Source organism: Daphnia magna, linkage group LG9, assembly GCF_020631705.1.
Source record: "Daphnia magna isolate NIES linkage group LG9, ASM2063170v1.1, whole genome shotgun sequence".
Lineage (NCBI taxonomy): Eukaryota > Metazoa > Arthropoda > Branchiopoda > Diplostraca > Daphniidae > Daphnia > Daphnia magna.
This window is the reverse complement of record NC_059190.1, coordinates 7,278,136-7,295,481: the sequence shown is the minus strand read 5'-3', so window position 1 is coordinate 7,295,481 and position 17,346 is coordinate 7,278,136. Positions and strand designations below refer to the sequence as shown.

Sequence of the window (17,346 nt, the reverse complement as noted above, 5' to 3'; positions counted from 1 at the left end):
GACGATGACGAAGAAAACTCAAACAAAATGACACGATCTTGTAAAAAGGTTTATTTTTTATGTCAGCAGAATATTTGACAACAATTATATCGAATCTTTGGTTCATATTGTTTCGTTAATTCGACATGCCCTGAAGGCAGTCGCTCGTCTACATTTCACACTGACAACGAAGAAGATTCTTTCAATGAATCATCCACTCCAACTCCACGCGTTAAAAGTACCATAACCTTCGGATATAGGTTCTTTGAATTTGAGAACTTCATTTTTACGCAATTCTCTTGAATTTTACAATATTTTATAGATGAATGACTAACGTTTGAGTATAAGAAGAAATCAAATTAGAATTTGAAAATATCGATTTAAATCAGGAAGATAAATCATGGAAGATGGATATTTCAAGTTGTTTAAGTCGGTTGTGGAGAAGATTACCAACACACGGCAAGGTCAATGCGGCAACTTTTCTTTGCCGGTGAGGCCGTGGCGGTGAGTATTTGCGGCACCCTTTATTGCTTGTAGTTGGTGTCAACCTTGTTAGCGAACACCACAAGGGACTCATCATTCTTACGTCTCTTACTTCTCCGCAACTGACTGAAACCTCGAAATGACTCTGTCTCTGGATTGGCCAGTGCATTCTGCATACGACAAATAAAGACGTATAAAGACCCGTCAAAAGTAAAACATGTCAATAAGGTATTTTCCGTCTTCTTGTGAACATCATCTTAATACATATCGCTTTGAGTGAGTTGTATCATCTGAATCATGGAAGAAAGAATTGACGTAAGAGAAGAACCCGGTGACAGACATGGCTCAGTTCATTACGTTTCAAGTGACGATTATATTTACAGTAAAGATCGTGGAAGGTATAAATGTTAATTTTGTAATGCTTTTCTTTATGAACTGTGTGTAATGATGTGTGTGTTCTTCTACCTTCAAGGAAGGAAATGGTGTATTTTAAATGTCGACATTTCGAAAGACTTTCTTGCGGTAGCAGAATGAAATCCGTTGACGGCGTTTTTTACAAAACTGGACGGGAGCACAATCATGGCCCTGGTATGTTAGGCAAATTATTATTTTTCACTTGCAACCTAGTTCTTCTAAATAGCCTTTCTTCCTTCTGTTACCAGAAACACAAGAATTGCGCCGGATTGCTGCAGTCAACGAATGTGTTCGCTTGGCTGGAAAACGTCACGGAAGTCTGAAAAAAATTTTCGAGGAAGTCCGTCAACGGTAATTAACATATTTCTTGATACTCATTACTTTTTATTAAATTGATCTCTCCTGTTTTTAGCACCAATGTCACGTTGACTTTTGACGCTGCGCTTGAAAAGCGCATGCAAGTTGCTCGTATGAAAAACCATCCACGTATACCAGAGACATATGCAGAGATGACGGATATTCTCACCAAATATTCGAAATACGGGTAGCTATCTTTTTTTCAATAAATTAAATTTAATTTTTAATTACAAGTGAATCGGAATTTTACAGGAAAACCAAAAAGGGTCACAATTTTTTCAGTGGATGCGTCGAAGAGGAGACCGATGGCGTTAGATCGTTTGCTTTTATCTTCTTGTCCTTGAACATTATGTCACTGCTTTCCGAGGTGACACAACTTGCTTCCGACGGCACCTTTCGTAGCTCACCAAGTATGTTTCAGCAGCTATTCACCATCCATGTTACGTATCGTGGCAAGGTTAGTTCAATCACAGATGGTCCGAATTTTCAAAGATTATTGTATTTATGTTCGTTACAGACTTTACCTTTTGCTTACGTCCTAATGACTCATCGAAACCGAAAGATCTACGACGCCTCCCTACGTCACATTCTTGATGAGTTCAAAAAACACAATCCAGGAGCGTCAATTGATCAAATAGAATTAGTCATCTCGGACTTCGAGCCTGCTATTCTTAGTTCCATGGGCAGTGCATTTCCGAACGCCAGACCGCGCGGTTGCTGGTTCCACTACGGACAAGCAATCTTCCGGAAAACGCAAGTGTTTGGCCTTCAGCAGGAATATCAGAAAAAGGGGGTTGTTTACCTTATCGTGAAGCAATTAATTGCGCTCGCCCTCTTACCGGAGAACGAAATCTTCCAGGGATTTTCGGTATATTTTGAATTTCTTATGAATTATTACTCAATATGTTTCAATATTGTCAGTATAATATTGATTTACATCGATACTTTTTTACAGGATATCAAAAGAAAATATGCGGATGAACTTTCCAACCAACCCCAAGTCGTCCAAGATGCCGTCAAGTTACTCTATGCTTACTACATGAATTATTGGCTTCTTGAAGTTGAACCGGTAACATACAGCGTCTATCGTGACCACAATCGAACAAACAACGCCATCGAATGCTGGAACCGTTGGTTCAACGAGCGCGTCCTAGTTGCTCATCCTGGTTTCTTCGAGTTCATGAGTAAGAAAATATTTTTCATAAATAGGCTAAGAAAAAGAAACTAATTTTTTTGTAAAGCTTTTTTGATTGACGCCAATGACTGCTCTAAACGAGATTTGGAAGGACTAAGAAGGGGCTTGAGTTTATCCCGCGATAAATCTGCTTCTTACCGTACAGTCGATAGAAAGTTGATGAAACTTTGGGAAGAGTTAGATGACAAAACCATATCCCGTGTTCTTTTTCTGGAATTGGCCTCTAATTTCTTTGAACCTGATCGGGTAACATAGATCATAGAATATGTTTTTGAAACGTTTAGTTAGACTTAATTTTTTTTGCTTATCTTCTCATAGACATTGCCACGTCCCACCTTTGACACCACTAGAGCTCCGGCAAGACCAAGGAATCGCCAAGGGCAGCAACGACTTCGAGCTGGAGCAGCACAGCCGAGGACTAATAGAGCCAGACCAGCAGCTCCTGGTAAATTAAAATGCTGATGTGTTTGAGAATATTTAACAATTTGTTCTTTTAATAGCTCCAGATGCTCCTGCTTTGCCACAGCAAGCCGTGTCGCAAGAGCAATCTTTGACACCACTGGCTGCGCCAGTAGCACCTCCACGAACTCGACGAAACGCCACTCGACCCGCAATCACTGCAACGGCTGCGGAACCCATTGCTAATTCCACGACTTTCGAGCCCATCGCTTCTACTTCATCGAATAACCGTTCGAAAAGAAGAGTCGACATCGATGTTAGTGACAGTAGCCGCCCCAAGCGCATCTGTAGAATGCCTACTCGTTTTAATGATTTTGCTGTTTCGGAGCACCCATCGACTTCTGCAGACAAATCACGAACTTCACCACGTCAATCTCCTGTCTCAGAGCGTACTCGAAATTCACGATGTCGCAACTGTTCCATCAATCCACAACAATTCACTCTTCTTCCATGCAACCATTCTCTTTGCTCCAGCTGTCTGACCATTTCTATCCCTCTCCGTCAGTGTACTCGTTGTCAATTGCCATTTCAAAATATGACGGTGCATGTTTGATATTTGTGATTTAATGAACCCAGATTTAATATGTAAATGAGAAAACCAAGCATCAATTTAATACAAATTGATGCTTACAGATTAGAAATTAGAATATACTGTCGAAGTAGTCTTGCATTTCTTGTCGAAATAGTCTCGCAAATTTGTCGAAATAGTCTCGCATTTCTTGTCGAAGTACTTTCGCAAATTTTTCGAAATAGTCTCGCAAATTTGTCGAAATAGTCTCGCATTTCTTGTCGAAGTACTTTCGCAAATTTGTCGAAATAGTCTCGCATATTTGTCGAGGTAGTGTCGCCACCTGTCGAAAGAAAGTCGAATAGGTGTCGATGTAAAGTTTTGTCGGGCGAACGTCAGCATCCCCCTAGTTCGGAATCTTTTGAAGCAAACAAGTCGTGGAAGTCATTTAGTAATTTAGAGAGCGGTGCTTGAAATTCAGTGTCGACTTCTGAAATTTCAATAGGCTCAGTTATTTCGTTAGGCTTAGCTTCTCGTTGATCTAAAGCTATTTTTCCGATGACATGATGAATAATTTCAATTACGCCTAATTTGGTGTTTCTTGGGATTTTGACTTGGTTTAACGAATGGTTTTCAACTACAATATTATACGTTCCATCTCCCGATACTTTTCCGATAAATTCTTCAATATAAACTCCTGCCGGCAAATTTTCTACTGGTGTAAATATAAATGCGGTGTTAGGGGAAACATACGGAAATGAACCCTTTAGCTGGCCTACAATTACGAACGACGTCTGACGAGATAGCGTCGTCTTTTTGACCGTCGTAACTGCCATTTCCGGTACCATAAAAACAGAAGATGAGCCTTGCCCATCTCTAGCTAGATAAATGCTCTTCGTTTCTCCATCAAGCTTAAATGCGTGTTTCTGAATTGCGTCCCATCCAAGGATACAATCTTCAGAAATCCCATTTGTAATGATAAATTCTTGTTGTAAAATTGACTCTCCGTATCCAACGGGCAAAGTCACTTTTCCCAACGTATGTAACTTTTTCTCCCCTACGTCATATAAATCGAAATCAAGCTGATTGCTGATCACCTGACCTCTAGGGGGCAACTTTTTAAATAATCTCTCGTGAATAATACTTTTAGACGCGCCTGTATCAAATAATGCTTGTAACGGGACCTGGAAAATTTTTAATGGAATTCTTGGAGTTGATTCATTCGTAATGGTTGTTAATTTCGCGACTTGTCGGGATTTTAAATGAGGCTCTTCATCAACTGACCCGAAGCTACAGTTGATCCTTACTGGTTTCCCTGGTTTTGCGGGGAACCTGGTATGTTAGGCCTATTGGTGCTTCTGAACTTAGGGCAATTATTAGATTTATGGCCGATGTCCCGGCAAGAATAACATATAGGCGGCTGAGCTTGTTCTAGTCCTTGACGTTGATAACGGCGACAATCTGCCTGAATATGACCGCGATAGCCACAAAAATTGCAAATTATCGACGGCTGTGTAGGCCTATTGTTGGTGTCGTTAGATGATCTCGGAAACGATGGTGTAGCGTTTGTAGGCCTATTCTGTGTGTTTGAGAATTGTCGATTGCCACTATTGTTAGGGAAGCGCGGCGGAAACGGTCTACCATTACTATACTGGTTAACAGTAGGCGTTTGAAAAGAAACTTGCTTCCTGTATGCTGCGTTTGCCGGATAAGAGACGTCGTTTTTATTTAGTTGAAGTTTTTTCACGGTTTGCATAAGCTCATTAAGTACATCTTTAATTTCTTCGCTTTCTGTTTTCTTTTTTTCGACAGGTTTATCCCCGTGGCGAATATTGGCAACTGCCTTATTCACAGCTTCCTTTTGGTCTTTTACCATCTGCTTAATTTCTTTTAACTCTGCACTGCTGGTGTCTTGTGACCCGTCTATGGATCGAATAAACTCCTGTTTTTCGCGATCGGTTTCAACGCTTCTAGTCTGAGGGCATACACCCGTGTTGCTGCAACCAGTTCGTTAAAATCTTTAAATTCCTTATATTTGACTTTTGTCTGCAATTTGGAGTCTAATCCCTCAATAAATTTTTGCATGAGAATAACTGCAAACGATTTTTCGGAATGACCTAAGGGATACGCGCGTTTAAAAATTTCCTGTATACGTAGCGCGTAATCGACAACTTTTTCACCTGGCTTACGTTTGGCTTTGTTAAACTTTTGAAGATATAAATCAACATTTTCATCGCCATGAAAATGGTCAAGCAATGCTTCTTTAATTGACTCATAATCATGCGGATGTTCTTTTAAAATTGCCTGAATGACGGAAAAAGCTCTGTCCGTTAATTTAGCACGTAACATCTGAATCGTTTTTTCTTCTGACCATCCCGACCCATCTACTATACTTTCAAATGATTCTAACCAAGAGTCAAAACGAGTAATAGGGCTTCCGGTGAAAGGAGGAAGTAATTGTAACCGGGAGAAAGTATGCTGGTTATTTTGAAAATCGTCCAAATCTCTGACTGTTGCTGCTCTGGTGGGGGAAGTACAGTAGGCCATGTTGTTGTTTTGAACTGGCAATCGAAATCCTAAATTTCCCTGTTGCGAAGTCTGAGACTGTGCTGGAACGCTGCTCGTAGGCGATCGAGGTTCGCAACAACGTCTGCTGTGCTCCTGGGTGGTGTAATCAGTATGCGCGGCCGTCGGGTCGAATCTCGACGACGGGCGAAGCGCATAGGGCGGTGGACGGTGTGTCGCACTGGTATCTGTGGTTGAGGGGTTCTCTCCTCTTAATGGTGTGCTGGTTGTTGGGCCGCGGGTTGTTGAGGTACGTCCTCCGCCGCATGGGACGGTAGGAACCGTTGCAATCGGACCTTGACTTGGGAGAGTGTTTGTTTGATCTCCTCTGCCAGCTGCACGTTGTTCGGGTTGACCGCTCCCGGGAAGTTGTCCAATTTCCTCAGCAACGAGTTGATTTCCGGAACTAGCGGTTCCAGCGGAGTCAGCAGGCGTAGCTCCCGCAGGTAGAAGATTAAGTTGCGGACGTCTATCAGGAACGACTGTTGATGGGTCAGTAGCTGCACTTCCAAGTGGGAGGATAACTCTCTCACTTCGTACGTTAGATGTAGGTAGCGTATTTCTCGGTGTCTGATTGAAGTTCCAAAATTCCGAAAAGAGGCTAGGACTGTCTCGTGTTTCTGTGGTGTCACGCCTTGTAGTTCCGTGATGCAGTGAATTTGACTCAGCAGAAATATCAGGAATTGTCTCGCATGTGATATGAAGATCGATGTCAGCACGGACGCTTGGGCTTCCGATTGGGTTGTTTTCTTCACCTGTGCGTGTAGTTTCACCTGTAGGATCGACGTCAGATGTCTCAGCAGAATCGTTGGTTCTGTCCACACCGTCGTTGGATTCGTTTCGGGTAAATAGTGGTTCGATAGACGGATGTCTTGAATCAACCAAATTAGCTGTACCCAGGTCTTCGGATCGGTCGACTGAAGGTCCGCTTCTCTCTCCTTCAGGCTCTTGATCGCAAGGATAAGGTACGGAAGCTGGCTCGTTTTGGGCTGGAATATCTTCTGTCGATTGTTCTTGATTTTGTTGAATAGATGTCGTAGGCTCAGGTTCAGTTGATTTTCCATTCGGGGAGTTCCTCGTGAAAAACCCTAACACAGTTTTTGCTACTGAACTAGACTTAGGCGAAACTTGTGGAGGAGACTTAGCTGGAGACATACGCGCAGCAATTCTAGCAAAAATAGAGGGAGAACGCTTCCCTGAAACGGTTCCAGAGGCCAAACTACCTCTGGGTTTCCGTCTGGAAACAAGATCAAGACGAGCTACGGCTTCGTACGCACCGTTAGATCTAAGCTTACTTAACTGAGAACTAACTCTAGATGGTTGTGTACTTACAACGGAAGAAGCGGGTTCACTAGCTGGTTCAGCAATTGGTTTGGGAGTGGTACAAGATGGACATGTACCAGGTGCAATTTGGGGTTCAGCATGCAACTTATCGAAATTAAGTGATCTAGCTACAGTTGGCTCACTCGGCCGGGGAACGTTAATTTGGGGCACACTGGGTTGTATGGGAGTTCGTGGAATTCTCGACCCGCCAGTAATAACATCATCATTCATTGTGGTTGAGTTCAAAAAGCGCTGCCACCATTATGTAAAGCATCCTCCCTCTCGGGTGAATGACTTTACGGATTAAGACAAATATATGAATACGGAACTCGGAGACGTTTACCCACAATGATGACAGTGTATTATTAGACTAGGCCATAAGAATTACACGGGAAAGGACATACAATATGACAAGAAAGGGGATAACGAGCCAAACCATAATGACCAACAGAATAAGTGCAATTTGGAAGCTTACCGATGTAGCGCGAGCGTTACGGAAGCGCACGTTGGTAAAACGATACGAAGTGGCTTGTGGTAGCGAGAGCGGGACACGGGGAAAACATACACGAAAATGGAGACGATTGGAGATACAATTCAGATAGGCACTTACGGAAACAGGTAGTCGGAGAAACACTTGTAAGAGAAAACACTAAGGCAAGTTAGGTGTCGAACTAGTGTTGTTGAAGGCAACTGAACATTTAGCGAGCTGCTAGTTGTCTGATCTTTCTTAGATTTTGAGTTCACCATGAAACCTCGCATCTCGTCAAAGTGGCGTGATGCTGTTGACGTGTCGCTATGTCGCGCGTGCAGCCAATCAGAAGGTGTTTGTTTAATGGCTTGATTGGCGTCGCGCGTGCGACCAATCAAACGGATGTTTATTTAATGGCGTGATATGCGTCGCACGTGTGACCAATCACGGAAGTTTGTTTAGTGGCGTGATAATGCGTCGCACGTGTGAGTCAGACAGCAGGTGTTCAATTAGGTCAACGCTAAGATGTCTATGACAAATGGTTACTATGCGGATTACAATATTCGAGTAATATGCAAAAGAAGAGTAAATGCAAGAGAGCAAAATATAGACATAATTATATGCCAAGGGAGAGTAAACATAATATAATAAGAATGTGGGTGTCATAATTAAAGGTATTTGTAGGCCTTCGTTACAGTGCCCAGAGATCCACGATCAACCAGCTGATTCATTTGATGTTGAACCAGATTTCAACCAAACTGTACCCCGTAAAAGCAATTTTTAAATGTTTGTAGTATTATTATGTTAATTTCTTTTTGTGACCATAGAATTCCTGCAAAGTGCTCTTGAAAGTTCTGCTGTTTTAGAACAAAAACTTGGACTGTCTAGTGAAATGATGAAATTAGCCAATGTCCGGCTGGACAAAATGAAGAAGGACAAAAGAGCAAATATGGATGAAAATGAAGATGATGTGTCAGAAAGTAATGCAGATCCAAATGTGTGAAGTAATGAAAAACCCATGCACTTATGCTTGGGTTCTTTTAGTGATAGACAGATACCTACCATCAGAGGCCCTTTTTCTGCAGCTTCAACCAAAAGGAAAATAAAAAAGATGCGGGATTTGGTAAGTTTTGACTTTAATAACAAGCGTTTTCCACCGTTTCGTTCACTGTTCATTAAATTCGTTAATTTCATTAGGCTGAAGAACTCAGCATTCATGCAAAAGTTCAAACCATCTTATGCTATGTAGCACCAAACAAAAAAATCCAACCAGATTTTTAGAATCTTTTGGAGAACATGCTGATTGGTTCTTGTATTCCACAAAGCTGGGAGAACAAGTTCACTCGACATTAGATAAAGCTAGTAAAACATGGATTGGTAAATTGAACCTTTCAAGACTTAAATTAAAACTCATTCAACCATATTTCTTTTTTTCCTCATGTAGGACCTTATTCTGGGAAAAAACCTGAAAAGAAAAATGTTACGAAGAAAACCATGGATTCAGTCATTGATGAAAATGACCAAATTACCACAGAAATAGCAAGAAATGCAGTAAATATTGCTGTAAAAAAGGCAGCTACAATGAAAAGGCTGAAATTGCTGGAAGAACAGTAAGAATTGATTTGCTGAAAAACTATTGCTTTCATTATATTATTATCTCTCTATAGGAGAAAAAACAAGAATCAGAAGTTAGCTTCTGTGAAATCCAAAAAGCCTATGAACCAAAAATCAAATCCAGTTCAAGGTCTAGTTAATTGTTCTCCCCCTCCAAAGTTGATTCCGAAAAGCTCTGAATGTTTACCATCAACACCAAATAATGGCAGATCATCCCAGTCTTTCACTCCCCAGAAAATTTGTTCTTCCAATCTTTCAGTCAATTTAGTGAAGGACCGAATCAATGAAGATCCCATTTACGAACAAGATTCAATTTTCGATACGCCTGTTACTAAAATCAGAGTAATAGAGGGGATGGTGGCGTCGCCCTGTCGAAATTCTCCATAAGGCTATGTCCGAGGTTTTTCAAGATTTTTTCAATTGTTTGGCGGACGTTACAGAATAGCTCTCCCTTAAACGCAGCGCCGCCACGCGTAGCCTTCAGTCAACATAAGCAAGAAAATCATTCTTCATTCCTTTCCACGATTTCCTTCATTCCTTCCCCATGGCTGGTAATATTCAAGGGAATGTCTCTTTCAAATCCGTTGAAATTAAAATCTTCAAGAAAAACTTGCTTCTTTTGTGGTGTCAATTATCAGGATGAAAACAAAAGAATTGGTATTTTTGGTGTACCTAAGAACAAGTTTTCTAGTTGGCAATTAATCATTCCAGAGCTGAAGCAAGCATCGTTACTGTGTGAAAAGCATTTTGATGAGTCAGATGTTTTAAAAGGATTTACAGATGGCACAGTGTATCATCCCTATGGAAGATGGAGATTAAGTATTTCTGCTGTTCCTAAACATTTCTTGGGTATAATTAATATTATTGTGCTGTAAAACTTGTAGTAAGTTCTAACGTTACTTGAAACAGGTATAAAGGAAGCTTCTTCCAAAGTAGTCAAACGTACTCCTCTGAAACAACTGTTTTCAGTCAACACACAACAGAAGAAAAGTGATGGCATACAAGCTAAAATTTCTAGTGTTCATTCTATGTCCAACAATCACCAAAACCTACCATCACCTCTGGGTAATGGAGCAAACAGACACAAACCATTAAAAAGAACTGTTGGTACCGAGAATACACCACCTAACCAACATAACAAAAAATTGAAACTTATAAGTAAGTTGTTATATATTTCAATCAGTTTTTAGTAATTATATTTGTATTTTTCAAATTAAATGTTATTGCAGGCCACCAAGCACCTAGTCGTGTTTCTAAAAGCAATACTCCATTTCAATCGGTTGCTTTACCAACCCTACAACATCCAGAAACAGAAATCATTGGTGGCATTGATCTGATGGAGACTGATGAACCTTTTAATTTGCCAATTGAGACTCTAACCACAGTAGAAGAAGACACTGCTAGTTGTAAAACTACTACTGCATTTCAATCGGCTGCTTCACCGCCTCATCAAGAAGATGAATCACAACTCAATGGTGACAATGATCATACAGAAACGGGTGAGCCTTTTGAGTTGTCCATTGACAAAGAAACCACAGTAGAAGAAGACACTGTCAGTTGTGATACTACTACTACATCTAAATCGGTTGATTCACCCACCCTACAACATCCTGAAACCGAAATCATTGGTGGTAGTGAGCTAATGGAGACTGGTGAGCATTTTAATTTGCCAATTGAGGCTGAAACCACAGTAGAAGAAGAAACTGTCAGTTGTGATACTACTACTACATCTAAATCGGTTGCTCTACCGCCACAACAAGATCCAGAAACAGAAATAATTGCTGGCAGGGATCTAATGGAGACTGGTGAGCATTTAAATTTGCCCATTGACATTGTAACCACATTAGAAGAAGAAGATTCTGTCAGTAGTGATACTACTACTAATTCTCCTCCACATCAATATCGTGATTCACAACTCAATGGTGACAGTGATCATACAGAAACGGGTGAGTCTTTTGAGTTGTTCAATGACAGAGAAACCACAGTAGAAGAAGACACTGCTAGTTGTGAAACTACTACTGCATTTCAATCGGTTGCTTCACCAACCCTACAACATCCAGAAACAGAAATCAACGATGTAACTACAGCAAATGAAACTACGGATGCAGAAATAGTTGGTGCCCCAACTGTCCGGGGGAAAAAGCCTAAAAGAGTTTATCGAATAAAGGCACCAACTTACTGCGAATGCCATAAAGAAATAAAGGGGAAGTGTGCACCATGTCAGATAAGGGAACTAAAGATGCTTGTACAGGAAAAGGACAAACAACTGAAGATTGTGAGGAGTTATCAAGTTAAAGCGACAGTTGACTTAGCAAAACTAAAATGTAAATTGAAGGAAAAGGACAAAAAACTGAATACGTCATCCAAACATTTGGCGAGAATGCGTCAGTATGCGGTGGTAAATATTTATCTATTATTAAATAATGAGTACATTCAATAGCAAAATATTTACAAACCCTTTACGTCATTCATTAGGATTGCGTAGAAACCATCTCTAAGCTAAAGGATGACGTTGCAACCCTTACCGAAAATCAACTGGACGAGAAAATTAAGCATCTAACTCACGGAGTAAGTTGCCCATTTCTATCTCTATGAAGGAACTGTTTATGAGTAAAAAATGTAAATTAATTGTAATTTAAAATTTTTTACTTTTTGTGAGTTGTTTAGATGAAACATTTTTAATTCTCTACTTTGGAACTTACGGAAATATGGAAAAGCTACAAAATGATAAAATTTTATTGCAATTTTCATAATGACTTATTGACTTCATAATAACTTTATAATATTTGACTTTTATCCTTTGAAATGTATCGACTTTGATGACCAAACTATAAGACAATTTTTGAAACAGTTGCATGCGTCAAGTCTTTTAACAAGCAATTTCAATTTTTAGGAAAGAGTCATCATCAACACCTTCATCATGAAGGGCAAAGCTGAGCTTAAGGCTGATACTGGAAGAGCTTACGGTATGAAATACGATGCTGGATTCTTGATGCAGTGCCTGCTTCTAAAGTTGAAAAGCAGCTCCACCTATAACCATCTGAGAAAGAACAAAATTCTGCCCCATCCTAGTCCATCAACGATTCGTCGGCGGCTTAGTTCATCGGAATGCAAATTTGGTTTCAACGAACTAGCACTGGAAAACATCAAGAAAGCTATGGCAAATCTACCAGAATCTGAACGTTGGGGTAGTATTATGTGGGACGAGGTTTCGCTGAAGAAAGATCTCACTTGGCATTCGTCTAGATTGGAATGGCACGGTATTGTGGACTTCGGTGAAGATATTAAGGGAGCCGTGAAGAGTGGAATTGCTACACATGCCCTAGTGTTAATGTTTCGCCCATACAGAGTCAATTGGGTGCAACCCTTTGCTTGTTTCGCATCTAAAAACGCTGCCAGCTTCACAATACTTCACGAAGTTATTGTGAAAGGTATTGTTCTACTTCATAACAATAATGCCATCGTCAAGAACCTCGTGTGTGATGGGTGTTCCTCGAATAAAGCCGCCATGACTTTATTTGGTATTCATGGAAAAAAATCAAGAGAAAAGGTTGAAAAAGACAATTCTTATTTCATGAAACATCCAATGGATCCATCTATCAAAATATATTGGTTGTTTGACGCACCGCATCTTTTAAAGTGTACAAGAAATCAAATTCTAACACATAAAGAGGTTCAGGTAAATACTTTTAATGTTAAACGTGTTCTAAAATTGCAAAATTTAACTTTTTTTCTCATTAGTATGGTGGTTCAACTGCACGTTTCATTTACTACAAACGTTTACATAAACTGGAAAAAAAAATCATTTTCGGAGGGCGTTTAAACTTACTGAGTCTCACATCAACCCAACTAATTTTGAGAATGACATGAGGAAGTCATGTCAGAGTTATACAAACTAAATGTTTTGAATGTTTGCTGTGATAAACACGAAGATTCCTTGCCCTATTTAATAATGCAATATGTACATATTCGTTTTCACACAGAGTCTAAGCGATTTCGAAACATACATCTGTCTAGTGATCGAACGCAAATGAAAACTAACAAAAAATTGTCAAGAATCCCAAAAAGTGCTGAAATTCAATGTGAAAAAGTCAAAGAAAAAGAAACAGCAAATACAACGGATAAAACTTAAAGTTTGATATTTATTTCATTTCATGAAAAAGGAAAAATATTTATAAATCATCAACTATTTGCATTATGGTATAATTTGTAGTATAATTTAAGTGTAACTTTACATTTGAGATTTGTTGCTTTACAGACAGCATGTTGTAATCTTATTTTACGGACTCGCGGGGAAATTTCAGTTTAGTTCTTGGAAAAATCCGCAAGGTGTCACCCTTTTTAAGGGAGACGGCTCGGACATAGCCTTATGGAGAATTTCGACAGGGCGACGCCACCATCCTCTCTATTACTCTGCTAAAATCACCACTTCCGAAGAAATTTCCCTATCTTCCAAAGAAACTGACGATGAAAATGCTGCAAACGATAACCCACTATCTTTGTTAGAAGAACCTGTAAACATATTTGAATTTTCTCAGGATGAAGCAATGTCACTTGACTCTCTAAGTCAACTGAAAATTGTTTCCCCAGTGAGATCTACGAATTCCCTCGTGCCTTCTTTAAAGGCAAATAAGGACTCAAATATCAACCGTGATATTTCTACCCAATTTTCATTTCCTGCTAAGAGTTTACTCAAACATAATATGTCAAAATCAAAGTCCCGACTTCCTGTCCCGTTAAGAGTTGAGAAAACGAAGGATTCGCCTAGCGAAACACTTCGTACCAAACAGAAACCAACTTGCCAATCAGAAAATTCGGAAAGTATTAATGGAGGTTTACCTTTAGAGAAATCTAGATCTAAAAATAAACAATTTTCTGCTGTTGCCGCTGCTAGAAAGCGCAAATAACCTGAAAATGGGGAAAATACCAATAAATCTCCTACTACCGGCTGTGCCATACTCTCTCATTGTACACCAGAAAAAGAAACGGAAACTTTTCAAAGTGCACCTCTCAAGAAAAACCAACTGCCCAAAGATTCTTCCGGAAAGAAAAAAGTAAAGATACTAGTTTTGCCATACTCTCTCATTGTAGACCAGAAAAAGAAACGGAAACTTTTCAAAGTGCACCTCTAAAGCAAAACCAACTGCCCAAAGATTCTTCCGGAAAGAAAAAAAGTAAAGATACCAGTTGTGCAAAACTGCATTGTACATCAGAAAAAGTAATGAAAACATCCGTAAATGCGCCTTTAAAGAAAAACCAACTGCCCACAGATGATACCTGCTCTCCTGCCACAACTGTGACTACTTCAACCGAATCTGTGGGACAGAAAAAGTGGATATTTATTGATGATTCACCTGTTAAAGTGAAACAGATTAAACCAAAGAAAAAGTTATTTTTATGTGAAAACTAAAATAAAATGCACGAAAGGCGTCGAATACTTCCATTCAATGGTAGTATAGTCTCTTAGAATTTGCGTAGTAAATATTATACGTAAAATCTAACCTCTTATTAATTTTAATCTATAGGAAACAACCAGGAGCAATTAAGTGGTACTTTCCAGAGCCATTACAAAAGAATATGGTATGCACACATAGATTGGTCCCAATTTTTGTATTTACGAATCAATTTTCCATCAAGCAGGTGTCCAGCAAACGAAACATGGATCACGGAATAGTAGGAAAACCTACGCTACTTTTAAAATCCGATTTAAATGTGTTCTTTATAATATCGTTGTCATTGCGCAACCTGTTTTTTAAATTTATTAATTATAATCTTGAAACGAAATAAAATCTTTGTGTCGTTCATGGATTCCAGAGATAAGGAGATGGCTCACTCCACGTAAAGCCCAGCAGTCGACATTTTCCCTCCTCCCCCTCTCTAGCAGACGAATTCGACTGCGCTGCTCCTTTCGGCCAGCTCCGGAATCATGGCTGTACTTGGCGGTAAGGATTTCCCAGTGGCGCTCCCCCTTCACGTTTTAAACCATACCGTCCTTACCGCCAAGTACAGCCACGATTCCGGAGCTGGCCGACCTCAGAAAAAAGATATCTTAACCAACATTTAGAAAGGTAGGCTTAAAATTTGTCTTTTCAAACTTTTAATAATACTGTGAAAGGTTGTTCAATGAAAACACGAGTCATCTCATGTAGTTAATAATCATCGTCGGAAGAACATTCAATTTCATCACATAAATCATCTTTGTCAATACCATCACCATCAATATCATCATCCATACAATCATCTTCGAAAACCAAATCATCATCATCTAAATTTTCTTCATAAAAGTTTTGTTTGAAGGCGAGCGAGTCTGACAATAATATTTCGAGACGTTTCACTTCTTGCGTTTTAATGACTATTTCAGATTGTTGAAATACTGAAAAATTCATTGGGCAATTGCTTACAGAAAAAAATTCATCAGTCGAGTTGTATTTTGTTATTTCATGTTGCATCGACAAAATATCATCACTGATTGTTGTGATGAATTGCGACATTTCTAGTTTGCATTGAAGAATCTGTTCTGTGTTTCGTTTGTAGAGCATCCAACAATCAACTAATTTGAAGTTATCCTTGAACGAAAATAAAATAAATGAGTTATAGCAACTTATTTTTTATCGCATTTGAATTAAATTACGGTTTTGGTTAGAATCCCACGGAAAACGCCATCCAAGAAATTTTGCTCGGTTACCATAACGTTAGCCAGGTCGTTTATGTCGTTCATTACTGTAATAGCTTTCGTTTTTAATAAAGTCTGCTTTCTTCTAAGTTTAGTTCGCCATTTGCAAGAAACTAGAAAAACAGAAAGTGTTATCAGTATAAAATTACTTACATTTTACCTCTAGGACCTAATTTTACCTGCAACACTCGAAATTCTGTCGTGCAATGTTACGTGTTGGAAGTGAATCCGTTCCAGTTCACTTTTTAACTCCGATAGGTAATCCCACTTTAATTAGGCGATCTTCTCTTTCTCTAAATTAAAAGCAGTTTTAGAAAAGAAAAAAAAAAATAAGCATTATACTTCAAACTTTTCAGTTACCTCGTGCAACACGGGCCTCTTCTTCCAACGAAAAATTGAATTACAGGTAATTCGGACAATTGAATTTTTTTCGCTGATAGTAATTTGTTCAGTTTTTCACGATAAAACTGAACTCTATACATAGCCTAAAGATGTTAAGTGTTAAATTACGAATATTAAATCGATAACATTAGTAGTTGTTATACAATCAGCAATCGTCTAGTGAGGGTACGAGCCATTCCTTTTTCTTTTCTGCCATCCCAATAAAACATTGCTCCGGTTAAAAAATCTCGTCTGTCTGATTATGAATAATTTGAACTGTCAGATATCAATAATAAAAACAATAAAAATCACTCCATACTTGCTGCTCCCATTGGTTTTGTTGAATTACTATAGCTTGAAAAAGTAGAAAAGACTTGTTCCTGTTCTTCTCCTAAAGTTCCAGCTGATCCATCTCTCCAATGACCAAAATGTAGGATCTGTAACGACAAATGAAATAATTAATATAAAATTATCTTTTTATAATAAATTTCAATACTTGGCATGGCCAGCTATGGGCTTGGCCGTGTAGCCGAGAGAGGAAAGGGACCATATCAGAAGTAAGATATCAGTAGGCCTCTGATAGCTCTCCCATCTTGATCGCGAATGGCCAGTATTGACACACAACGTCGTTGACAAAAATTTTGGTCCAAAAAAATGATGTTTGCAGGTTGATCTTCAGTGTTTTTTTGGTTTCGGGAATATTGAAATTCTTACTCTCTAAGAAATATGTCGGAAAAATATTTCGAGATTGTATCTCGGTATATTTTTTCCTAATTTTACCGACATATTTCTCGGATTTCCCGCAATTTTTAGCGCCCAAACCACCACAGTCGTGGTTTTCTTCAACCAAGAGTCAAATCCGACAAGTTATCTCGGGATTTGTTTGGAGGTAGAGACGCTTATGAGTTTCCTTGGAAGGGGGGGGG

At 39.3% G+C, this 17,346-nt stretch overlaps 2 protein-coding genes, 2 long non-coding RNA genes and 1 pseudogene across 4 annotated transcripts; 4 read left to right on the top strand and 1 right to left on the bottom strand.

Moving 5' to 3' along the window:
- The first annotated feature begins 759 nt into the window (after positions 1-759).
- Positions 760-3,855, top strand: LOC123475661. The gene is made up of 12 exons (XM_045178660.1): positions 760-860; positions 935-1,050; positions 1,125-1,227; positions 1,289-1,420; positions 1,486-1,672; positions 1,895-2,101; positions 2,189-2,417; positions 2,475-2,674; positions 2,747-2,873; positions 2,929-3,276; positions 3,526-3,572; positions 3,730-3,855. The coding sequence occupies exons 1-12, from the start codon at positions 760-762 to the stop codon at positions 3,853-3,855; spliced, it is 1,923 nt and encodes a 640-aa protein (XP_045034595.1).
- Positions 3,856-8,448: 4,593 nt separating this feature from the next.
- LOC123475766 lies at positions 8,449-9,020 on the top strand. Its single transcript, XR_006651074.1, has 4 exons — positions 8,449-8,519; positions 8,580-8,732; positions 8,797-8,875; positions 8,950-9,020. It is a non-coding gene; the product is annotated as an uncharacterized LOC123475766 (long non-coding RNA).
- LOC116931920 lies at positions 9,010-13,499 on the top strand. Its single transcript, XM_045178793.1, has 8 exons — positions 9,010-9,129; positions 9,197-9,362; positions 9,420-10,215; positions 10,276-10,524; positions 10,596-11,764; positions 11,842-11,934; positions 12,260-13,045; positions 13,108-13,499. The coding sequence occupies exons 3-8, from the start codon at positions 9,933-9,935 to the stop codon at positions 13,234-13,236; spliced, it is 2,709 nt and encodes a 902-aa protein (XP_045034728.1). The 5' UTR covers positions 9,010-9,129; positions 9,197-9,362; positions 9,420-9,932; the 3' UTR covers positions 13,237-13,499.
- A 952-nt stretch (positions 13,500-14,451) lies between these two features.
- Positions 14,452-15,128, top strand: LOC123475765. The gene is made up of 3 exons (XR_006651073.1): positions 14,452-14,816; positions 14,892-14,946; positions 15,007-15,128. It is a non-coding gene; the product is annotated as an uncharacterized LOC123475765 (long non-coding RNA).
- Positions 15,129-15,515: 387 nt separating this feature from the next.
- LOC123475764 lies at positions 15,516-17,053 on the bottom strand (annotated as a pseudogene).
- Positions 17,054-17,346: the final 293 nt, after the last annotated feature.